Source organism: Tenrec ecaudatus, chromosome 1 (assembly GCF_050624435.1).
Source record: "Tenrec ecaudatus isolate mTenEca1 chromosome 1, mTenEca1.hap1, whole genome shotgun sequence".
NCBI classification, from domain to species: Eukaryota; Metazoa; Chordata; class Mammalia; order Afrosoricida; family Tenrecidae; genus Tenrec; species Tenrec ecaudatus.
In genome coordinates, this window is record NC_134530.1 from 46,279,880 (window position 1) to 46,304,778 (window position 24,899).

At 47.2% G+C, this 24,899-nt stretch overlaps 1 protein-coding gene across 2 annotated transcripts in view; it reads left to right on the forward strand.

Annotated features, from left to right (window-relative positions):
• The window catches only part of KDM1A (lysine demethylase 1A), a 61,052-nt gene that overhangs the window by 35,412 nt on the left and 741 nt on the right, over window positions 1–24,899 (forward strand). For both annotated transcript variants that reach the window (XM_075552101.1, XM_075552109.1), the window contains 16 exons: window positions 722–855; window positions 2,777–2,855; window positions 3,822–3,914; window positions 4,598–4,704; window positions 5,817–5,898; window positions 6,512–6,606; window positions 14,073–14,215; window positions 14,562–14,652; window positions 15,844–15,978; window positions 16,594–16,667; window positions 17,470–17,581; window positions 20,683–20,815; window positions 22,060–22,247; window positions 22,813–22,927; window positions 23,793–23,920; window positions 24,429–24,575. In XM_075552101.1, the coding sequence (XP_075408216.1) occupies window positions 722–855; window positions 2,777–2,855; window positions 3,822–3,914; window positions 4,598–4,704; window positions 5,817–5,898; window positions 6,512–6,606; window positions 14,073–14,215; window positions 14,562–14,652; window positions 15,844–15,978; window positions 16,594–16,667; window positions 17,470–17,581; window positions 20,683–20,815; window positions 22,060–22,247; window positions 22,813–22,927; window positions 23,793–23,920; window positions 24,429–24,575 (1,856 nt within the window). The remainder of the gene's footprint in view (window positions 1–721; window positions 856–2,776; window positions 2,856–3,821; window positions 3,915–4,597; window positions 4,705–5,816; window positions 5,899–6,511; window positions 6,607–14,072; window positions 14,216–14,561; window positions 14,653–15,843; window positions 15,979–16,593; window positions 16,668–17,469; window positions 17,582–20,682; window positions 20,816–22,059; window positions 22,248–22,812; window positions 22,928–23,792; window positions 23,921–24,428; window positions 24,576–24,899) is intronic.

Sequence of the window (24,899 nt, forward strand, 5' to 3'; positions counted from 1 at the left end):
TTTGAACAAACTCCTGCCCCCTCCAAAAAAAAGCAAATTCCCTGCTTACTTTCTTATACTTGCATTCCGCTTAATTTCTCTCAGTGCTTTCCAGCCATGAATTATGAGACTGCTGGCTGGATCCTTGATGGGTTCATGTATCGATGCTGTTGCTTATTAAGCCTTAGAATCGTCTTCATTTTCCTCGCTGTAATCTTACAAGGTGGGTGGTTGCGTTTGTCACCCCACAGCAGCTGTGTGCGTGTACTCCTTTCTTCTCTTCAGTTTGCATTTGTGGTTTGGGTGAAAGCTTACCGAGCAAATTGGGTTTCCACCCAACAATTTATACTCATTTTGTTTCTCGGCATTAGTTGCAATTCCCCTTACTCTAGTTGCTTAGTTAGGAACGTTTTTGCATAGACTAGCAGTGGTGTTGCTTCACTTAAAGCATCCTCCGTCCAATATTAAGAATTATGTTATGTGAAGGAAATACTCTAAATGCCTTGCTACATTTTATAAACTGTATTGTTTCACTCACTAGTACACCATCGGCCCTGGAATATGTGGCTACATTCTAAGTGATATTTCTGTCTCTGAGGCAAATTGGAGGTCTTTTTAAGAAAGAGGTCAGGTAGCTCTGCCTGCCCGAGTCAGAGCCTGGCACAGTTCTTCAGGCAGAAAGGAGACACCCGTGACCCCTGTGTCCTCTGCGTGTTTCCTGGAAGCTCTGCTCTCTTTGCAGGTGTGGAGGGCGCAGCTTTCCAGAGCCGGCTTCCCCACGACCGGATGACTTCGCAAGAGGCAGCCTGCTTCCCTGACATCATCAGTGGGCCTCAGCAGACCCAGAAGGTTTTCTTGTTCATCAGAAACCGCACAGTAAGCCCCCACGGCCACTTTGCTTCTCTCCTGGGCTACACAGAGGACCTGTCACTTACGGGGAATGTGGAAAACAACCCCAAAGGGAGGAAAGGACTTTTTTTTTAAAGGCCTACAGTTCTGTGTTGAGAGAGGACCACGAAGTGTCGTTCGTCGTGCGGCCTTGGGCACCGCTGCTGCCTGCTCGGTTTTGTCATCAAGACCATGATGACCGTGGCTGCTGTAATAATAAGCCAAACCCCGCCTCTCAATGTGCGCTTCCTTGATGTTTCCCTTTACTTTTCTAGCTCCCACGTATACTCAAGTATTAATGCGTTTTCCAGTACATTTTAATGCAGTTTTTGTGGTAAAATTAGGTGTCTCGGCTGATAGTCGGGTCAGCTTATACTCGAGTGTATACAGTCATTGTATTTCCTCTCGGACCTTTTCTCTACTGTTCAGAGACTTTTTACCCAGAGAGTGGAGGAGGAACTTGTTCATTGTGTCCTAGGGTGATTCCAACTAGTTGCTGACCCTGTGATCGCAGCTCTCACTGTCATCGAGGCCAGACTCACTCACAGCTTCCATGAGCCCCGCGGCCGTGGCCGTCCACAGGAGCAGAGAGCGCGTTTTCCTCCAGTCGAGCTGCCAGTCCTTTGGAACTTCCAGACCTTGTGGGCCACCGCCCAACGAGTGACCACTGCCACCAGGAACACTGATCTCAGCCCAGAGTTATGATTTTGGCAGATTTTAGTCATCACCGACTTCTTTTGCCACTGATGTTGAAATTGCACTCTTAAAATTACTGATCCTAGAACCCGTGATGAGTCTTAGTTTTGAGATGGAAGGTGGAAAAAGACTTGTGTTGAGAGATGAGGAACTTGGGCCTGGTGTGTGCTTAGCGATTCCATTTTCCCTTTGCAGTGGCCACAGAGGCAAGTGGCAGATGCATTCGGTTTCTAATGTGGTTGTTGACACACACCAAATGACGCCATGTCAGAAATTTATCTGTGACTTGTTATTAATTTTCAGTCCAGCCTTTACAGTCGTAATAAATTTATATTGTGCTTTTGCCAATTAAAGGGGGCGTCAAAAAGTTCATGGAGATATGGAATTAAAAGATAGTGGGATTCTTTCCATGAACTTTATGAAGACCCACATCTAGATGTTTAATTTGAAGAGAATTCATTTTATTAAGAGTCCATTAATTGTAACAATATGCTTTCCATTCCTTTTCTTCCTACCGTTTCAGCAGTTTTGGGAATAAGTAGTTAACTACATCCTTCTTCTGCAAACACACTCCCTGTTTGCCGTCAGTAACACGTCTAGTCTGTTGTCTTCTCTGGCAGCTTAGTAGCCCCGTGCATGAGCCAGCTGCGAGTTCTTCCCCACTTGCCCTCTCGGTCCCCTCTTCTGCACATTGGGCTTCCAGGAGCGTCCATAACAGAAGACTCCAGACTGTCTGTCTAGCTGCCTGTTGTAGCGCTCGCCTCTTGCTTGTTGGAGAAGAGACTGCTCTTTCCTGCTTTCAGTGACTTTGGTGTAGTGGCTGCAGACCAGCTCAGTTGTGTGAGTCCAAAATCAAGGAGTTAGTTACCCTTGGTGCTTCTTTTTCTTCCTCCTCTGCTTCTCTCGTTGATTGCTAGGGTTTATGGATTTTATTTCCTCTTCTCGTCGCACTGGAAGTGTACACCCAAATTTAAGTCCTAGCTAAGCCTTCCTTACTAGCAGAATGACCTTGGCAAGTAAGTATTTCTTTTTCTCTTTTAGATCAAGTATTCCCCAACTGTTCTTCAGTTCACTAGTTCGATATGATTTTTGTATTGCCATTTCCTTTGCCAGAAGTAAAGTCCTCACGGTTTAACGTAAGAAAAGCCAAAGGATTTAAAAGCTGGTAAATGGTATATGTGTCTGTGTGTAATACACTCTCATTTAAATGCAGCTGCAGTTGTGGTTGGATAATCCAAAGATTCAGCTGACATTTGAGGCCACGCTCCAACAATTGGAAGCACCTTATAACAGTAAGTAGTATATTCAGTACAGCTTGTTTGTGATGACATTGTGGAAGTTGATAATTAACTTTTCATTCTTATTTCCATTCTATTTCATTGTACTGTGCTATGCACAAATGAGCCTAATAGAAAACCTGTTTTGTGTTCGTTTTCCTGGTCTTTATTTATGTTAGCAAGTGGGTCAGCGCAAAAGCCTGCCAAATTATTTTCTTAGATCCAATCCCCAACTTTTTTTTTTAACTATCCGAATTTTGATCTGTGGGAAGGGTTGTTGGCACTCTGTCTGCCAACTCACTACCTGGCTTTTTACCTGCCCTCTCGCCACCAGCTTCTTGGGGAGTTTTTACCAAAGTAGACGTGCATGGTAGCTGCAGTTGAACCATGCACAACACAGGCACGAACCACACAGATCTGCTGAGAGGTGAGATTTTTTATGAGATGATCAGCTAATCATCTCGTGAACAGCTTCGCCTCTAAAAACCGACTGTATTGGTAAAGAGTGATCTCTGGCATTCCCCGAGTACGTTTTCTTTCATGCTCAGTGCAGTGACTCAGACACACATGCCACGGGTGATGGTGGAAGTTGTCCCGAGGAGCAGAGCAAAGTCATGACAAGACTGCGTTGCTTGTGGCCGCAAGTTACTGTCACCACCATTTCAAACTAATGACCCGGCGAAAGAAGAACTATGGAAAAGGAAAGTCCTGACGCCATTGCTGCAGCTGCGGCTGCAGGCAAGAAACCCTTGCACTTTTCGCGAGATGCCTTTTTATCTTATTTTGAAAACGCAGCTTTTATGTGGGTGCTGTAATAAGCTACCTGTTACACGCGAGTTAGATGTTTGTCCACACAACGTATGTGTTTGTCAGCTGTTACTGGTCACATACAGCTCATCGTAGGCTACAGTAGCAGTTACTCCAAGTCGTTCTGTTTAAACTACCGAAAATTAAACATTGTCACTCCGTTTTGTCCTGCAGGTGACACTGTGCTGGTCCACCGAGTTCACAGCTACCTGGAGCGCCACGGGCTCATCAACTTCGGCATCTATAAGAGGCTGAAGCCCCTCCCGAGTAAGGGGCCATGGTTTCACCTTCATCTGCATGTCATGACTCTGAAGTCTATATTTAGAGCCAAGCCAGGCCCAAGTTTACCTGCTTAGGCGCCAATTTAAAATACGATCTCCTTACAAAAGGGAACGTTTTCTTTAACGTCTGGTTGATAAAGATACTAGATTTCTTTTTTTGCTGTTGCTGTTGTTCTCAACCAGTTCTTTATCTGCTAAGGTTGCTTTATCTCTTTTAATACGGTTTCTGTGTAGTTGAGAATAATCAGTTACTTGTGATGCTGAAAGTTCTTCAAAGAGAGAGGCTAATTTAAGTAGTGCTTAAAGGCAACAACTGACACCTCGAATAACTAGGTTGGTTGCTCAAATCCCCACCCCGATGCCCTTTTGACGTCTAGTAGTCTTCCTAAGGGAGCTTAGTCGGAAGTGCCACAAATATTTATAGTAAGAAAGTGCGATTTTAGATCATCAATTTGATGTATAGTTTTAACATTGAATTAAACTTTGTTTTAAATATTTTCCAGTGTGTACTCAGGTAGTTTCCAATTTTAGAAAAACCTCTTTGAATTGTTTATTTTCTATAAGTCAGCACTACAGTAGGCACCTCAAGGTTATGATTTTAAAAGTTAAAATACTACCTCTTAAAATTACAACACGATATTCCAATTGCTGTGTAATGTTTGGTTTTAGCTAAAAAGACCGGAAAAGTCATCATCATAGGCTCTGGGGTCTCTGGCTTGGCAGCAGCTCGCCAACTACAAAGTTTTGGAATGGATGTTACGCTTCTGGAAGCCCGGGTAAGAACTTAGACAGGGTTCCCAACGGAGAGCTAAGACATCATTGCCTGCTGCAGAGTGCGTGGTCACACACTTCAAAGTGAGTCAAATTGCCCAGTACTCAAGAGTCATAAGCAGCTTTATTTTCTACTGGATAGAAAGCATTTTTGACCGTCAAGCTCAGTGACTATGTAGGTTGTGAATAATCCGTCCATCTACCCTTTGGGCATCTCTCAACACTTAACACTGCACTTTGGGCTCATGGACTTGCCCCTTGCTGAGCTCGTTGTTTTCCTTGGTGAGAAGCCTGAGCGGTGGGACTGCTGAGGAGGAGAATTTGCTTCTTGGGCAGCTGCCATCTTTTAGTGTCTGATGACGGACAACTCTGAAGCTGAAGGGCTGGTGGCACAGGGTGCTGCTGCTCCAATTTTGGGGTGGGGGTCGGGTGGTAGGGTGGGTGATTTAAAAAATTTAATTCTCTTTCAATGTCTTAAAGGCCTTCCTGGATTACCGCCATTTAAAAAATCAAAAACATAAACACTTCCAACATCTAAAACTAGACTTAAAACTAAAATTTTTTTAGACTAAAATTGTTTAGTCTAAAACTTTTCAAACTAGTTTATATTCTTTACAAGATGTCATTTGCAGAGAAATTGAAGTTGCTTTTTATAAAGTGCATATTGTATTCCCAGGCCCAAAGTAAGGAAGAAAGGTGGGCATTATACTCCCATAAGGAGTTACTTTCTTGCAAACCCATGGACAGTTCTACCCTGTCCTGTGGGGTCACTCTGAATTGGAATCAACTCATTGGCAGTGGGGTGAGGGTGGGAGAGTAGGGGTTAGGGAGGGAGGGAGGGAGAGAGAAATCAAATGTGAATTTCAGCCATTTCCTTTCTCGTCATTTAATTCTGTATTTCTAACATGTATCATTCTTTACCTACTTCTTCAAATAGTCTTCAAGTTTTAAACCTCATTTGTCCTTTATTGGTCCCCAGTATTAATTGCATTTCCTGTGAACTAAACCGCACCTTTCTGTCTGGATTATAAAGGACAGCTGCCTGGCATGTTTACCACTCCAGGCTACTCTGTTGATGTAGGATTGACAGTTGTGCTCATTTAATTCTGAAAAACAGGATCGTGTGGGAGGACGAGTTGCTACATTTCGCAAAGGAAATTATGTAGCTGATCTGGGAGCCATGGTAGTAACAGGTCTAGGTAAGATGCTTCTGTTGTAAATTCACAGCTGATAAAATGTCAAAATATATTGACCTATGGTACTCTTATGGCCAATGAGAGGGAAATAGTTGAATTGTACAAAATGCAAATTTTCATTCCTTTTAACCTAGTTGCTCCAATTCTAGGAAATTACCTACAGCAGCAAACAAGTTGACAGTCGTGTTTTAAGCACATTATTGCGATGGTTCAAAACAGATCATTTAAAAGCAGATTCGAAAATTGAGTTATGACACAATGAGGAATATAAAACCACTAAAATTGTGACTATGTATTACCGTGAAATGATGTCCATGGTTTATTGCTATGTCGAGAAAAGATGATAAAAAGCATATTCATTATGGTTCTTCTTGTGAGTGGGTATATAATTTTATACACACAGGCCAGAAGGATATGTTAACTTGTGGGATTATAGGTGCCTTCTTGCTTTATTTACACATATCTTATATCTTTAACTTGGAATGTAGTCTAATTGAGCTGATTTACATAGCATAAACTTTTTAAGTACTTCTGTTTTGAGTGAAAGTATTTTCACCTTGAGGTTTTGATCTTTCCATAGATATGTTGAATATAATTGCTTCCATTTTTTCCCCAGGAGGGAATCCCATGGCTGTAGTCAGCAAACAAGTAAATATGGAACTGGCCAAGATCAAACAAAAATGCCCACTTTATGAAGCCAACGGACAAGCTGTAAGTCAAGGACATACAGAACTCTTCCTGTCTTCTGGGGTTCAGTGGAAAGCAATTTTGGAGAAAAATACATATAAGCATGAAATGAACTGATCATGATAGAACTGTCATGGCATTATTCTGGTTGTTCCTGAACTCTACATTACATGGAAGAAGGGATTGCTATATACACGTGCATTAACATCACGTTTCGATGTTTGTTTTTAGACGTTTAATGAAGGCTCCAAGGTTGTTAATTGGCTATGGCCACTTGCTCTCAGAACTCAATGGAATTGAAACTTGATCCTTTCTATTGTATTGTGCCTTCCCGCATGTGCTTCAGCTCTTTGTACCTTTCTGACTTTGGCTTGGTGTTTATAAGCTCAAGTTTTTGTTGGCTTAGGTGGGTTACATTCGACCATTTTCTTACCAGAAGCATAGGAGTTTCCTGTACTGAGTACAGCAGTAATGTGAAGGGGAGGTGGGGGAGTAAGAGTCGTGTAGCCAATATAAGATGGGTCTCGACTCTGTGGTCAATCGATCTGTGTACTTTACATTAAGTAGGAGTGATGGGATTTATAAAGCTGTACTGTACTTAGCAGTTTTACCAACTGTCCTGCCAGTGGGGGAGACAGTCCATATTTCTGTTGAAGGAGTATCGAAGCACATCATATTACAAGGAGTGGATGACTTGTTTTATGCACAGTGATTTAGCTGTTGTTACCAAAAAAGCATTAAGATCCCAACTCTTGAATTCTGTGAATTAGGTCTCAGGGGACCTTCTGGCTCTCCTGTCTGCCTGCCGGCTTTCTGGGTTAATGCAGAGAACAGCAGGCATTCTGCGAATGCTTTGGTTCCGATCTCCAGCATTCTGGATCCTAATTTTCTCCTAGGACTTGGAGAGGAAGGCTTCTGGGAAGAATAAAGAGAAGAGAATGCAAGAGTGAAAAAGGATGAACTAGAGGTTCATACAATTCAATAAACCTGTTACTCTGTGAAGCTCTGTAAAGATGCGGGCATGAGGAAGACAGGGCACGCCTACAGGACTCCACAGAGCAGTGGGGCATGTCCGTGAATAATTCTTCTCTCTCAACTTTTAATTATGAGTTTCAAGTATACGCAAAAACAGTCGTTTTCCCAGCCTTGTTTCACTTATCCCAATTCTATTTTTGTTGTTGGTAGCATTTTAAAGCAATTCATATATTGCCCATAACACACAAGCGTACCACAGATAATTCTAAATCAAGGGAGCGTTTCCAAGGAGATGGAATGCACTCGTGGAAGCATGGGGAAGGTGAGGGAAGGCGGGCGCTTGCTGCGAAGTGCACTTGCTTGTGGAAGGAAGGAGGCGGGCGGGGGGGGGGGGCGAGGAGAGGGCGGAGAGCTTTCTACAGCGGATGAGAGTAGGTGGGGAAATCTAGCATGCGGGGAGGGCTGATCCTGTCGAGGGTGTTGCTGGTTAGGGAGATTGGTGGACTAGGGCACTGGAGATGTGAGAGCAGACGTCACAGAAGATCCCAGTAACTCACTGCCAGCTAGTTGGTGAGGATCCACAGCGAATCATTTAGGACAGAGCGGAACTGGCCCTCTAGGCTCCAAGGCTGTCGGCCATCGTTACAGAAGCAGACTGCCACGTTCTCTCCTGTGAAGTGGCTGGTGGCGCCAGACAGCCAACCTTGTCAGTGCGCAGCGGAGCACCTAGCCACTGCGCCACCAAGCCTTCTCGTGTACCCACTCTACCCCCAGGTGTGGCTGCTGCCCGGCTGCCAGTGTGTGAATCGCCCACTGGGGCCCAAGTAGACCTGAAGGATGGTCTGAGCCACACTGCCGCCTCAGCGGCCTTTCTCGTTGGTAGCAAGATGTGCTCAGCGAAGGAAGCAGTGCTGATTTCCACCATGGTGGGGGCTCTTCCCTTTCAGGAGCACCGCAGTGGACAGCGGTTAGGTCCGTTAAGCTGGTGTTTGGCTTCAAAACGCTATGCAGGGGCTCTTTTGAAGTGAGATTTGATGGTGCTAATAAACTTCATGCCACCGTTGTAATCTACATGGGGGTTTCGCAGGTGGTAGGTTTCTGTGAGGGAGCTTCAGAACCTTTGTGGGAAAATTCTGTTGACTTTTGGTTCCTTCTTCCATACATTGAACTTTAGTCTATGTGTTTGACAGGGGACGTGTAGTTCGTGGCTCTGGGCGACTAGAACAAGGGCTTCCCTGTTCAATTCTAATACAGGCTGTCCCTCTAGGGCAGTGGCTCTCAACCTTTCTAATGCCACAACCCTTTAATACAGTTCCCTCATGTTGTGGTGACCCCGTATGTAGGCATATCTGCATGTGAGCAAACCCTCCTGGAGAAAGATAGAGGAGCAGTGTCTCAGTTCCTATGACCATCGGAAATAAGGTCTTAGGGCGACCCCTGTGAAAGGGTAATTTGACCACAACCCCCAGGTTGAGAACCACTGTTGTAAGGAGACATCCCACTATGTTGACTACTGCCCTGTCAACTTAGAAAGCCATGTAGAGCTAACGTAGCAGGAGCCGGCCCTAAGGCTGACCAGTGATGAAGGTGGACACTGCAGCCTGCTGCCATGGGCTCTAACTGGATGTGGATGTGGAGAAGGCTGGGGGGGCGGGTGTGGGTGGAGGAGAGGGGGGAAATCACGCCTAAATGTTTTCTGCATCTCCTGTACACCGGCTAGTAACTCGGGGGCTGTAGGGTCCTTTTCTCTCTGGTAATGAAAAGGACTCGCAATCACAACCCTGCAGTGTGTGGCATCCTGCACGACAGGGTCTGATCTGCTGCTGCTTGGGGGGCGTGGTTCCCAAGTGGAGGCTGCAGCCGCCGCAGCTTGTGAGAGGTCGAGGTTGTCTTCTTGCAGTGGCTCTGTTGTTTCAAGGGAGAAAATGTACCGGCTTGTCCCATAGTAGCAAGCCCACTGCCACTCCCCACGTGCTTCTGCATGGCAGGTGTCCAAGGCGCACACAGTGGTGCCTGGGCTGGTAGGTTTCGACTTATTGATCCTTTCAGTTTTTATATTCTTAAGGAAAATCTTCTCTATCTTTAAGGTAGTCTTTCTCTGCCATCCCTCCTTGTGACGAGGGCTGTCCCTTAATGTGCCTGAAGTGATCAAATATAGTTATAACATCCCCAAATCAAATTCCCTCACTGCCACTGACTCCAACTCACAGCGCCCTTCAGGACAGAGTAGACCTGCCCCTGCGAGCAGGAGCAAAGAGCCTTGTGGGGTACCAGTTCAATGCAGACGCCATCAGCCAGGCCCTTACAGTTACAGTGCAGTGGCCCTTCCGGTGATAGTGCTGACTTTGCATTTCCAAACATTAAATAGTAATATAAGGAATAGTTTATGAAGAGCCCGTACAATGTGCTGAAAACTGCCAGCATAAACTACTTGGACACACGGTGTGTGGGCCTGCTCCACTGTCAGCCCCAGAGTCTCCAGTTAGAATCGCAGTCAGTTTATTTGCCTTAAGGAGAGGTCTGTAGTCGATATTCTCCTTTTAAGCATAATAGCTATGTCTCATTTACTTTGGCTATTTGGGAATCTGAATTAGAGGCTGAATCAGATCTTACCAGAAGAACTCATCTTTTTTCTCACTTTTCTGAAACCTTGAAAAATAGACCATCTGTTTTACCATAATTCTAAACGGGCTGTGTGGTGTGAGAATAGGAAGCTAGACCCCTGTTGACCAGATTTGGCCGTAACAGCATTTTTTCAGCATGAGCTCTTTCTGAGAATTTCCCTGGTTAAATCTTAGACTTTCTGCTCTGGGGGCTTTGCTACACCTAACTCCACTTCTCCCTGCTGCGAGAGCACCGGACGCCTGGCAGGGAGGCCGAGGCCCAGCTGTTTTGAGATGCTAGAGAACTTGTGCTGGTAGGATGCCACCAGTTAGAAGGAAGTGGAGCTTCTGATTACTTTTGCAGCCTCGGAGACCTTGTCTAGAAAGTGGCTGTGCTTATTCTTCATGGGCTAGACACACAGGCTGCCCTGCCCTGCCCTCTTCATCTAAAGAGCCACGCAAGTCAGACTGGACCAAGAGACGGGCCCGAGGCTCTCTGGCTTGGAAAAGCCATTTATCTGGAGCTTTGACAAGTCATACCTTCAGTCTGTTTGAAGTGATATCTCTTTTGTTTGGCCCTTTGATAGAAGGTCCTTTCCCAGAAACATGCCTTTTCATTTGCTGTTAGGTCTTACTCTGTTGTCATGTGCAAATCTATCATCTACTCAAGATGGGACTTACATATACGCGTGTATAAGCCGAGTTTTTCAGCACATTTTAAGTGCAGGGGTTTTTGGTAAAATTAGGTGCCTCCGCTGACATTCAGGTGAGTTTATACTCAAGTACACGTGGCAATCTTCGTAATCACTTGCTGAGATCCCTTCTCCGGATGGAAACCTACGAACCGAGACTGCACCAGGTGTTGACATGTTGCCCTGCCTGAACTCCTTTCCGCTACTGTCTGCCCAGGGGTCTCAGCGGGGGAGGGAAGTCCTGAGTGCAGTGCTGGTGCTGGTGGCGCTTTGGTCATTTACTAGATTCCTTCATGGCCCGCGTGTGTCAGCTACAGTGTTTCTGACCTAATTTAGAAAGGGACCTAGGATTTAAATGCAGCAAAACATATTTTTATAGTCTCCTGGTTGGCACTGGCTTCCTAAGGGAACAAGCAGTTTATTTACTATTTAAATCTTGGTTTAATTTCAAAGCAGGGGTTTCAGAGGTAGCCCTGGGCAGCACGTGGGGTGGGCCGATGTCCAGGTCTCTCCCCGGTGGTGAGCCTCGAGTGAGCGCGGTGTACTGGAGATGCAGCCTGCCGGCCCGAAGGCTGGGCCCGGTGGCACTCATCTTTTGTTTGTTTGATTTTTGTTGTTGTCACTGTTGTGTGTTTTTCTTGCCCTCTTTTTTGTTTTGCTTTGTTCCTTACTGCTTCCGACACCCTCTCTCACCACTGCTTTTCTTTGGCCATTCCCGTGCCTTGCTGTCCCCATGTTGGTCTCTGTGCAGTCCATTCCTCATTGCCCTGCTGGCTGCAGCTTCTGAGCCTCCAGGACGCTTCTGCCGCACTGTGTGTGTTTAGAGCCTGGATTCAACTGCTGTCGTACAGACTCTACTTGACCTGGCTGTTGGGCTGTTATTTACAGTTTATTTCTCTCTCTGCTGCACTGGTTAAAAGGACACTGTCAAGGTATTTTTTTCATAATTTCTCAAATCATTTTCCTCACTGTTGATAATAACGCATCAAAAGCTTGAAACAGGAGCCCTTCCCTCCCAGAGACCCTCCCCCTCCGACACCCACGCCGGTCTGTTGTGTAGTCGCACCTGTGTGTTGGGCTGGTGCCATCTGAGTTTTTGTCATTGGAGGAGCATGTAAAATGTCAGTTTTCTGTTTGTTTGTTTGTTTTTTTGGTGGGAACTGTGGGTGGGCCGAGGGGAACATGTAAAAAGAACCATACCATGCAGACCACCCAGCAAACAGGGAAGAAACACCACGTTAAATTTGGTCCCTCTAACCTTGACAGTGTCCCTTTAAATATGTCTACCACACACCCGGACCCCACTTACCGATCCTGAGCACTGCATACTTTTCCAGTATGAACGTCCCTGTCACTGTCGCCCGAGCTGCGGAGATTAAAGTTGACCCTGGAAGCGCTTTAATCGGCACCCTTTGCACCCGTGTCCTGGCCAGTTCTGCCCTGGGGTAGAGGCGTTGTGGTCTAGTCCCTTGTGCTGTTAGAGCGCCCTCCTGCTAGGCGCCCTAGAAGCCACCCAAGCTATTAGCGCCCGCTCTCGGCCCTCCAGGAAAAGTTCTTTGGATCTGTGATCAGTTAGGGACCGCTTGGTCTTTGGAAGCTTTGTAATCTGAGCTCTGATAACCTATAGGTAGATCCAGTCATTCTGGAAATAACCTTGTTTCTCTTGTGAAATAAGCACCCACTTTAGAGCTTCTCGGACTGTGCTGTGTAGCATTGTCACAAGAATGGCCTTAGAAATAGCAATGACACTGAGCAGACTGTCACAGTGCATCTAGCTACCCTGCCTGTGACCCTCAGGTAGGTGAGGACATTACTGAGGAGAAAAAGAGGCACCGAGATTCTGACAAGCGTCTCTCCAGCAGTCCCGAGAGCTCACTCTCTGGCCGTGGGAGTCTTGATGATGAGCGAGGCAGACATGATTGTTCCACCAATCCTGGTACCCACCCCACCCCCAAGTGTAAATGGGACACACACACCGATCTCTAAATCGGAACACACACACACACACACACACACACACACACCCCACCCCCACCCACCGATCTGTAAATCAGACCACAACCCAAGCCCATTTCTCAGGGAGAGCCAGAAGATTCTCAGAGACGTGTTTTCTCTAGGCTAAAGGGAGCTCTGATTTATAAGGCTACTCTGAGCCCTTCCTAGGTGCTCTTCTGGCGCTTAGAACTGTCATTGTAGTTTTGGGGTCTGTCATACATGCTGCTACAGAGGAGAGTTGCGATGGATTTAAGCCCTCCCCCACTGGGTTCAGGCCTTATCCCAGCAGACAGGTGTCTTCTGCTCCAGTTGCTTGTATGAGTTTCCCGGGAGGAGCTGAGAGAGCCATTCTCAGAAACCGTCTGTTGCTTTGGGAAGGGCGCGCCTGCCTGGGAAGGATCTTGTCCACACTCCACACCTGGTCTTAATGAGGGCTAGGACTTGCTTTCATATCCGGTATTTCCTCTTTCCAACGTTAGTTGGCTGTAAGGGGCCCGGGGTTCAGAGTCCCATTTCCCAGTTGGTTCCCAGTTTATTATGGGGTCTGTTTCTCCCAACTCTTGCTGCTGCCATGCTGTCTACTCTCAATCTCAGACCCCGATGTTCTCCAGACTGGAGGAAGCCCAAGGGAAGCCGGCATGGCTTGGGGTGGGGCCTTAAGGCTTCATTGGCTTGGCAGTCTGCCCTTCCATCCATCAGTGAGTAGCCTCTGGCACCTCAGTGACTCCTGGTCTCTAAGACCTTTGGACACTCCACTCCTGGGTGTGAGTCTCACATACCTCCCCTACCCCCACCTGGAGCCAAGTCATCTTTGAGGGCAGGAAGCTACCTCGACTTCTTACTTTCCGACCTTGCCCATGAAGTTCTGGAAGCTTTTATTCTCTGGGCCTTGTCCTGCGTGGTGGTATCTGCATGCCGGCCCAGCTCAGCCAGTGCATGTGGCTCCCGTGCCCTGTGCTCCATGTGCCCCCAGTCCGTCCGCCCCAGTGCTGTCCTGTGGGGGGTGACACAGGTGGGCCCCCAGCTTGGAGGGAAAGTCGGAGAAGGGGGGAAACTCAGCATTTCATACCTCATTCAGATGGGACTGACCACTTCATAGAGAGGAGTTATATCATTGTCCCCAAGCTTCCCCTTTGAGACCTTTTAAATAAGAGCACATTTGTGTTTCCTTGGGTGGCTATGTTCAGAGTTACAAAAGGACCGACTGCTCTACTTGGGTTTTCAGGTTCCTAAGGAGAAGGATGAAATGGTAGAGCAAGAGTTTAACCGATTGCTAGAAGCTACATCTTACCTTAGCCATCAACTAGACTTCAATGTCCTCAATAATAAGCCTGTGTCCCTTGGCCAAGCATTGGAAGTTGTCATTCAGTAAGTACCTCCTGCTGCTTATTGTAAAGGAAATGCCATGCAGAGATTTGCGCTTATGTTTCTTAGCAAGTCTTGTCCGAGCTAGTGCTCTCTTATTTTCCTGCAATAGTTGAATTCAAATGAAAAAAAACAAAAACCCAAACCCTTCACAATCATTGCTGACCTAAGTCTTTTCCATTCAACAGTTTGTTGTGTTTATGAGATAGGCCTGTTGTCACATAGCCTAAAAAATATTGTCCCCAGCCAACTTTCTTGTCACCAGACCTGGTGTCAGCGGTGTTTGTGCAGGCACCAGGCTTGTGCCCCAGGCGGCTGTGTGGCCAGGGCGTGTGTGCGTCTCTCCTAGGTTACAGGAGAAACATGTCAAAGATGAGCAGATTGAACACTGGAAGAAGATTGTGAAGACCCAGGAGGAACTGAAAGAACTTCTTAATAAGGTGAATTTCAATTTTCTTTATAGCTGAAGCCTTACTGAGAACAAAGAAATAACCTTTGATTTATACATTTTCAAAGCATTCCTGATATATTGTCTCTCTGTGGGGGAGACCGCCTGCAGTTAGGACTCATGGTTCTAAGGAAAACACTGAGCGGCAAAAGGCACCATTTACCTCCACGGGTAAAAAGTATGACGTTATTGGTCGATCTTTGCTGGGAAATGGAGCTTTCCTTGCATTAGGTTCCCTTTGACTGCTTCAAAACTGGCCAGTGTCCTCTGAAGTCTCTGATGATTGGGAAATCTGTTAACCTTGGGCCAGGTTCCCACTGATGAGGATAGTGAGGCTGGAAGTGGAACCACCCCAGTGGAGTCTTTGATGCAAAGCCTGGGTGCGTCTGCTTCCCAAGCCACGGTTTCCTGAAGTGGACGGAGCAGGCCGACCCCTCTGGAGTGACCCAGAAGCTGCAGAAACAGACGCCTACACTTTATCCTGGATTTAAGCCTGTCGTACAAAAGTTTGTAATTACAATGGGGACACTGAGTGATTTGTTTTTGCCTGAAAAACTTAATATGACCTAGGCTTTTTGCCTCAGTACATCAGGCGGGGCTAGTTGGCACCTCCTGCCATCGGAAATCTCTGGCCTACTGCCATGCTTTCAAAGTGTGTTTGTGGAGGGGTGGCCAGGAAAGTGCCAGTGACAGGACGCCTGTGGGCCCCACAGTCTAAAGCTCTAACCATCACGTGTGTCTGGTGTGTAGCACCTGTCAGAAGGTAGGGGAAAAGAACAGCAGGAATGGTACCTGACCGTTGTTTCTATGACGACTTGACCTGTTACCTATTTTAAAAGAAAATCATCATCATCATCTGGTTCCCAAAGTAAGTTTAACTTAAATAGGTGGTAGTTTGTTTTTCCTAGACATTAAATTATCCCCACTCAACGTACTACTTCTTGCTCTCCCATTTGTTTGGGAAGAGAGAGCCCCCCTTACTGCCAGCTACAGAAGGGATACTTGAAGGCCCTGCTGTGACACAGGGTTTCAGACTCATTGGGGCTGAGCGCCATGGTCCTGACTGTGCCTGTTCGCCTTTGTAGGGAGAAGCCAGAACCAAGTGCTGTGTCATTGGGAGACCGATTACATCACCACCTAGAATACACATTGGCATTTTTGTTTTGTTCGTTTCCCCCTCTAGATGGTCAATTTGAAAGAGAAAATTAAAGAACTCCATCAGCAGTACAAAGAAGCATCCGAAGTGAAGCCCCCCAGAGACATCACCGCCGAGTTCTTAGTGAAAAGCAAGCACAGGGACTTGACTGCCCTCTGCAAGGTGCGCTGCATACGCGGGCCTCGCTCCTCTGACTGGTCACGCTGACACAGGGCAGGCCTGGCGCTCCCGAGAGGAGAGCTGCTCCAGCCCGGCATGGGCCGGGGGTGGCCGGGCTGCAGGGAGACAGGGCTCACCCCTAGCCTGTCTGTCCCTTCTCTGACTTACAGACCGCCCAGGCCTCTGCCACTCTGTGTATCTCTGACCGTGGGAAGCATGGACCAGTCATCAAGTATCTACTAGTTAATGTTACCTTGAATTCCTTAATCACCTCATCTGTACTTTAGTGTTGAGAATACTTAACTAGCTGGATAATTGTGAAACTTAAAATTATGTGGCCAAAGTTCTTGTCCCTATTCTATGGGAAATGCCCAGGAAATGACAGATGCTATTTTTCTTTTTATCCTTACTCTCAGCATACTCGTGTTTCTTCATGTTTTTCACCTTTGGACTCCCACTATACCACCTCATTGTAGGCTCATAGTTGTTCCTGGTGTCCAAGAACTCTGACCCACCCTTAAGTTACACCCCACCACAGCCACTGGTCCGCACAGACCATCATCAGACAAGTTAGGGCTAGTTGGCTATCAGGATAACCCCTTCACTTCATTTTATCAGGAATATGATGAATTGGCTGAAACACAAGGAAAGCTAGAAGAAAAACTACAAGAATTAGAAGCCAACCCGCCAAGGTACGGTAAGGAGCAGCCGCTTTGAGGAGAGGGATAACTGACTGGGTCCTCTAACCCCTCTGGGAGGACTAGTGCGAGAACGTCCAGTGTGCTTTGATTTGTACTGCATGGTGAGCGTGTTTGCAAGGGGGCTTCAGCAGGTTGGACAGTGGAATGGAATGATACTGCAGTGTCTCCACGAGCCTTCTGGAGCCCCTTGACGTGTGGAGAATGAGCTTGAAGTTGTTGGAGTGGAAATACCTCGGAACACAGGCACACCTGTCCTCCTGTGTGTTGGTGTGTGTGGCTGCATGCGGAACGCCTATCAGAGGGGTTCTTGAAGCGAGCTGGGACTTCACTGACGCTGGAGTGGGTGGAAAGTCATTTCTTTACGTGCGACAGAGCTGTGCTCCATGTAGCTTTTCATAATTTGGGGGAGCAGGAAGGTTTTAATGCTTCCTGGATCTTTGAGGTGTGTCTCTGGGCTACTTCTGGGTAGCAGGATCTTCCATGTGCACCCACTTAGCTGTGTAGTCAGGGGGACGCTTCCCACCCTAGCTTTGGACTCTGCTTTCTTCACAGTAGGAAACAAACTCCCAACAGTGCAGAAGCTCTTGTAATGCCAGGCGATTGAAGGGTTTACCTGTAGGGAAAAGTTGGGGTTTGTTTTCCCAGACAATGAGGCCAAGTTGTACTGTGCTGTAGGTCTTGGGCTGGCCAGTACTGTCGGCACAACAGACAGTGGGGAGCCAGGTTGTAGGCAGGTTACTGAGGGGAGCCACTGGGGTTCTGAGTAACCTTGCTCTCCTGTTTTCCTCTGCAGTGACGTATATCTCTCCTCAAGAGACAGACAGATACTTGACTGGCATTTTGCAAATCTTGAATTTGCGAACGCCACACCTCTCTCCACCCTCTCTCTGAAACACTGGGATCAGGTAAAATTCCTGTAACTTTTCACTGTCTTACATGTGTCTTTGAGCAGACTGAAGAAAAACTGCTTGCTGACGTGTGTCTATCTGAACAGCTTTATTAAGAGAGAAAATTGACCATACAGTAAAATTTGCCTGCTTTAACTGAGCAGTGGCGGCTTTGCCGGACTGCAGACAAGACCAAGCCTGTCCACCTCCAAGAAGCTCATGCTGTCCCTGGGCCGCCCCTCAGGGCTTAGTGAAAACTGACTTGCTGTCTCTCATGACGGTTTTTGGTTTCTCTAAAATGCCATGTTAACTGAATCATACAGTATAAAAGCATCCCACATGTATCCCTCTATGGGAGACTTTTCTCACCACGTTTTGTAGGTGAACATGAATTGTTTGGGAATTTGTCTGTTGCCATGTGCATCAATAGGTGGTTGCTTTTTATTCTTTAGTACTGTTTCACTGTATACATAGTATTTATCCACAAATATTGAATTGTTTCCATTTTTTTAGCTTCAGCTGTGAACAGTTGTGTCTGCCCATTTGGTAATTATCTAGGAGTGAACCTGCTGGGCCATATGGAAAGTAGATGGCTAACTTTATAAGAAACCTCGTAAGGTATTCTCCAAATTGCATTCCTACCACCTACGCATGGCATTGCCATTGTTCCACTGCCTCACCAGCATTTGACATTGGCAATTTTTAGAATTATTTTAAATGGATTTTAGTTTGCATTTCTCTAGTGACTGATTGGATCATTCATTCAGATATTGGGTCATTCAGATGTCTGTAAAAATAATTTTCCCGTTTTTAAGTCTGGTTTCTTTCATTATATACGGGATATAAGGCCTTTCTTTGCTAGATTTTAATGTGGCCTGTGGTTTGACTTTTCATCTTCTAAACCAAAACCAAATCACACTCACTGCCAGCAAGTAGATTCTGACTCCTAGGGCCCCTGTGGGTTTCTGAGTCCATAGCTTCACGGCAGCTGACAGCCTTCAGCTTTTGCCCGACGAGCTGCTGCTGGCGACGATTTCGAACTGCTGATGTTGTGGTTAGCAGCCCAACGTGTATTTCATCTTCTAAAACAAAGGTTCCCAAACTTATTTGGTCTACTATCCCCGTTTCAGGAAAAAGATTACTCAGAGCTTCCCTGGAGATTACAGATGTTTGTACCATCGCTCATCACCCAGGCAGGATAAAGTGTTAAGATTTTTTGCAGTATGCCCCCTCGCCCCGCCCCCCACACCTTTTGGAAAACATTATTCTAAACAGACTCTTAAAAAAGCAAATGCTCTCAATTTTTAGGAACTCAACTGTTTTTAATGGTTTGTGTTTTTGTGCCTTGAAAAAAAAAATCTTTATAACTCATTTGCAAAGATTTTCTCCTGTGTTTTCTTTCAGCATTTGGTGGACTTGGGTTTTATATTTATATTGAAGGCCTATTTTGAGTCAGTTTTTCATATCATGAGTGGTAAGGGCAAGTCTCTTTTTTTCCATATAAAATTTTCCTTGCACCAACATTTTTAAAAAATCTGCCTTAGCATCTGTCATAAAGTCATTTACCATGCACATGTGGCTTCTCCATTTTCCCGGATGCCAAATATCACACTATCTTCATTAGTTACTTATAATAGTAAGTCTTGAAACTAGGAGGTGTAAGTTCTCAAACTTTGCTCTTTTCTGAAAATTGATCTGGTTCTTCTATATTTTATTTCCAAAAAGCATGTTAATTTCCATTTAAAAAATGCCTCCTGAGATTTTGACCGGAAACATATTGAATTTAGAGATCCAGGAGGATGAATTGCTATCTTTACATATTGAGCCGTTCATTCCTTGAACGCAGTCTATCTGTTCGTTCCCTTATGTTTCCCTTCATTATCGCGGTGTGAAGGTTTTGTAGTTTCCGTGTGCAGATCCTCGGCACCCTTTGTTAAATTTGTTCCCAAGTGTAATTTACTCATGGTGCTCATCTTGTGAGACACCCGGGGCTTCTTGAGTACTGGATGGACCTGTCTCTAACACTGTCTTTGATTAAGCCATGACTCTAGAAGTAAATAGTTTTCTGCTTGCATATTTTACTGTTAATGGTACATTTTCTAGTAAAGTTATTGACTACTTAATCTTGCGATGGTATCCCAATGGTGTTCTTTAATGTTTGAATTATAGTACACATCAAATTTATTAGGATAAACATCTTGCAGATTTCAGAGCTCCTTTGTGCTTTCTTATTAAATCTCAAATTAGATCTTGATTTATCCTGTGAAGTTTCAGTGTGCATCCATGTGTCGCAGTGTGAACTTTTGAATGTGGGTGATTGGAACAGATCTGATCTGTGAGTTTTCCTGCCAGTCTGGTATTTAATTTAGTACAAAGAATTTAATTTTGACACATTTTCCCCAGGAATTTCATAAAATTAGATGTTTGCTTTCAAGTTTCCTAGGTAGAAAAAAATCAGTGAAGTCGAAAGTTTGTCTTGTAGGTCAAATTTTGACTTTAGGGGTTCCGGATCGAGGGTTGGCCGCAGTGTTCTATTCCTAGATTCTCCCCTCGTTCAGTGTTCCCAGAGTGGGAGATGCCCCTCTGTAGAGGGCACTGAAAGGTCCCGAGGGAGAAGCAGAGGGCTGCAAAGGCAGGCACCTATACTTTATCCTGGATGAGGGGCTAGAGTTAAAAAAGGTTTTCATTGCCAAGGGATGCTGAATAGTGTTTGTGTGGAAAGGGGGCTGTAGGCCAGTTGACGGGTGAACCCACTGTGGTGGTGTGTCTCCTTGACCTTTAAGGCCTGTCAGCGCTTGGGAGAAATGAAAACTGATTATGCTCCTTGGCAGTTGAGTGAGCAGCCCAGTGAGCCTGGCTTACCACCACAGTCGGGATGTCAGGACACAGCCTAAGTCAAAGAGCTGCCCTGGTCCCACTGCCTGGACAGCCATCCGGACAGAACATTTGTGCACTTTTTCCTTTTCCTCTTCAGTTTCCTTGGGCAGCCGAGTGCAATGCTGAGTGGTAGGTCTTTAACCTGCACTGTAATGTATTAACTATTCCTAGAAGTTGTTGACATGCACAACTGGGTACCAGTGGCAGAGTATGTGGACACATGGCTTTTGCCTTTTCTCTAGGACGACGACTTCGAGTTCACTGGCAGCCACCTGACCGTGCGGAATGGCTACTCCTGTGTACCTGTGGCATTAGCGGAAGGCCTGGACATTAAATTGAACACAGCAGTTCGGCAAGTTCGCTACACGGCTTCAGGTACATGGCTCCCCTTCCCTGAGCTCGGCCACTCCCTGTTCTTGTTTTGTGCTGGACCCACAGCAAGAATACTGGCCCCATTTCCTGACAGGGCATTTTATAAACGGTGGCTCCTGAGTCAAGTGTTTGCCTTGCTAGAACAATTGGGCCTAGAGTGCCTTTGGTGGCTTTAACCCTTTTTACAAATCAAGAAACCGATACAAGCTAGCGATTTGCCATTTGGACCTGAATTAATTTGCTATTATAGCAGGGGATTGTAGCAACAGCAAGGGAGTTTGTATCTAATTTGGCAAAGTATATTCCTGACTACAGACTGGTGGGGTTTGGGGTCCTTGGAATCAAGTCCCCTCCCATTCTATGTATCTCCCGTGTGTCTCGGACTTTGAGTCCATCTGGCCTCCTTCCCTGGCGGCTCTGGCTGTTCCCTGGCTCACATGGGGGCCCTGCCCTGGGCCAGTGAGGCTGTCGCTCAGAGCTTGTTGCCGACTACAGGATTTGCTACTCAAGAAGCCGAAAATCTTTTGTCCACTCATCTGCCCTGGGAACTGGTGGTCTCACTTCTGGACTGATGACAGACCTTCATGGAAGGCCCTCGTGTGGCTGCCACACCGGTGCCCCTGGCGCTGCTGTGCTTAACCCTGAAACGGCCTCCCAGTTGCTTTTCTCCGCAGTGCCACTGAGACTGCGGTGCGGGAAGCGTGTGTTGTGCAGGCCAGGCCCACTCTGGCTGTCTTTCCTAGAGGGGTGGGTGTGTACTGAACTCCCATGCTTCTCTGGAGCTGTTCGTATGTTTTAAAGTTAGATAAATAATCTACATACGGGGAAGAAAAGAATCGGGCACACAAAAAATGAAATATATTTTGAGTTCTCTTTCCCTGCTCACATCCACACTCTGACAAGGTCAGCATCCAGGTGCAGGCTGAATGCTAAGTGATTCCGGCTGCCTGCCCCGAGTTCCCGGCACTCCGGGAAACAGCTCGGGGTTCCTGGCACAGTGGGGCGGTGGCTGGCTTTCCTAAGGAAACACATTTCACTTGGATTGTGTCACATTGCTAAGTGGTGGCTCCTTTCATTGTCTAAAACCTCGCCACTGTGCCAGGAAGGAACCAGTAACAGAGGTGGCAGGCAGGGACTCAGATGTGGACTGTTAGGGTTTCAGTGTGGACCCTGACTGGTGGCCCTGTGGCGATGTGCCCCGCACAGACCCCGTGCTCTGGCACTCAGTCTGCCCTCTTCACCCCCAGGCTGTGAAGTCATCGCTGTGAACACCCGCTCCACGAGCCAGACCTTCATTTATAAGTGCGATGCTGTGCTCTGCACCCTTCCCCTGGGGGTGCTGAAGCAGCAGCCTCCCGCCGTTCAGTTTGTGCCCCCCCTTCCCGAGTGGAAAACATCTGCAGTCCAGAGGATGGGATTTGGCAACCTTAACAAGGTAAGCAGCTGAGTGTACCCGTGGGACAACCCCATTTGGAGGTGGTGGTGGGGTGGGACAGGGCTGGTTCTGGATCACCACCATCTGTGAGATGAAAGCCGAGGCCTGCCAATTCACCCCTTTCTGGGTTGAATTTCACTTTAGCCTTGTGGGTCACTTGGCAAGCCCCAGCTTACAAAAACCTCACCTCCCATTCACTCACTCACTGCCATGGAATCACTGCTGATTCATAGCGACCTCCTGTGGCTTCCAAGACTATTAATGGGAGTAGAAAGCCCAGTCTTTCTCCTGCGTAGCTGCTGGTGGTTTCAAACTGCCAGCCATACGGATCTCAGCCCAACGCGTAACCACTTCACCACCAGGGCTCCTTGGGCCTACAAAAAGGGCTCCTAAACGTGGTGGCATATGGGACTGTTTGTCATCAGGGTTTCTGGGCTTATATGGAAAGTAGATTAGAGGGTACCTTGAGGTTTTAGGCAGAAGAAAGTCCTTTGTGAGGCGCAGCTCTGCTTCAAGCCACACTGTCTGAACCCCCCACCAACTCACATGCCCTCCCTCCTGCTAGGTGGTCCTGTGCTTTGATCGAGTTTTCTGGGACCCAAGTGTCAACCTGTTTGGGCATGTTGGCAGTACAACTGCCAGCCGGGGGGAGCTCTTCCTATTCTGGAACCTCTATAAAGGTAACTGTTCTTTGGTTGTATTTTTTCTCATGGCCTCAGGAATAGCCTGAGCAGTCTCCAATGTACACAAGGAGGGCTACAAGGGAGAAGTGCCTGTCAGGAGCGCCACCCGGTGGGGACTGCCTAGAGGAGGCCAGTGGCCCCAGTCCCGAGTGGAGTGGGGTGTGGGGAGCTCAGGTCCCTCAGAATCTATCTAGCCCTACCTGTTCCCTGGCACCTGTCTGATCTTGATCCCAGAATGCACTGTGCTGCCTGTTCTTAAGGGCCTCCACATGGACAGTGGCCTGGGCCTGAACTGTTACCCACCACCCCACCTTCCTTTCCCCAGCCTGGTTCTCTTCCTCAGCCTTCAGGGCTTTATCTTTTCCAAACAGACCTTCTAGGACCTGCTCCCGCCACGTCTCAGCTGTAACGTCAGTGCTTACGTTCTGAGTGGCTGATGCCTTTCTGCACAGCTGACAGTACTGCTGCTCATTATCTGGCTGAGATTCAAAACCTGCTGGTTGAATGGAGCGTATACTCTAGCTTATGGTCCTAATCTCCCCAACACCTATCCTGTTGAATAAATATTCATGGAATGTGAGAAGACTCGTGATGGAGAGAAGGACCTGGGGCAACGCCGTCACGGGTATTTCAAGAAAAGTTTGGGATTGTGCTTTTTGGATCCATGTCCTTTGCAGTTGGGGGCAGTGACAGGCCTGAGGCAACTACCTGCTGGCTGCCAGCTGCTCCTGAGGGTTAGTGTCAAGCTGCAGGGTCAGAAGCTGCCTGTTTGATTTCAACGAACCGAGGATGGTGTGGGCCTTAGGGAAGTTAAGGAGCGTGTCTGTAGGAAAACCTGGAATTGCCCCTTCCACTTCCCTAGCTCCAATACTGCTGGCCTTGGTGGCAGGAGAGGCTGCTGGCATCATGGAAAACATCAGCGATGATGTGATTGTTGGCCGGTGCCTGGCCATTCTCAAGGGGATTTTTGGCAGCAGCGCAGTGCCCCAGGTAAGTGTTGTGTGTGGGTGGCGGGCCTGCAGCTTGGCTAACCCCACACTGGTATCAGTTACAGCATAGGTGCTTGCTTATGATAGGTTCTGCCAGAACTGGGTATACATGAATAGTAAGGGGTGGTGGGAGTGTAAAAAGCCCCCAATATGTGGGGGTCTGAAGCCTACGTTGCCACCTATCTCCCATGTACCCTCCTCTGCCCTGTGACTCAGTAGCCAAGCTCTGATGACTGACCTAGGAAGCCTAATCCATGTACTTACTGAGCCCCTCATGATTCCTTTGTGTGGTTTTATAGTAAGTCCCGTGAAGAGCTTCAGTGTCACCGGCAGGGCAGCCACATGGAGGTAGCCTTGCCTGTGGAGGCCCTCTTGTGCCTGCATCTGACCTCCAGGCTGGTGCTCCCGGGGCACTCATCCTCTGACCACCCACCGGCGCTTTGCCTCCCCTTCAGAGGCAGGTTTGTCCTTGGTCTCGAAGAATGATTTAGCTCATGCTTTTTCCACAGCCCAAGGAGACAGTGGTGTCTCGCTGGCGTGCTGATCCCTGGGCCAGAGGCTCCTATTCCTATGTTGCCGCAGGATCATCTGGAAATGATTATGATTTAATGGCTCAGCCAATCACTCCCGGCCCCTCAATTCCAGGTGCCCCACAGGTGAGAGACTTGGCCAGCACACCCGGGCTTCCTTGTGAAGAGGCCCATCTCTCAGAAAAGTGGTGCCACTGGTTTTTAGAATCTAGCCTCTCACTCACTGGGAGAGGAAGAGCTGGAGGATCCGTGTTGACTCCCAAGACCAAGATTGGTCCTTGTCCCATCACTAGAGGCTTCCCAGGCATGTCCTGAGAAAAAAAGTGCTCAAGATGAGGCTGGAGTCCTGCTCCAGTGAGCAGCAAGGCTTCCTGGTAGCCCAGCCCAGGATGGGGGCTGCCCCGGGCATCCTCGTGGGAGGCAAGGACCCTTAGGAAGAGCAGAGCTGGT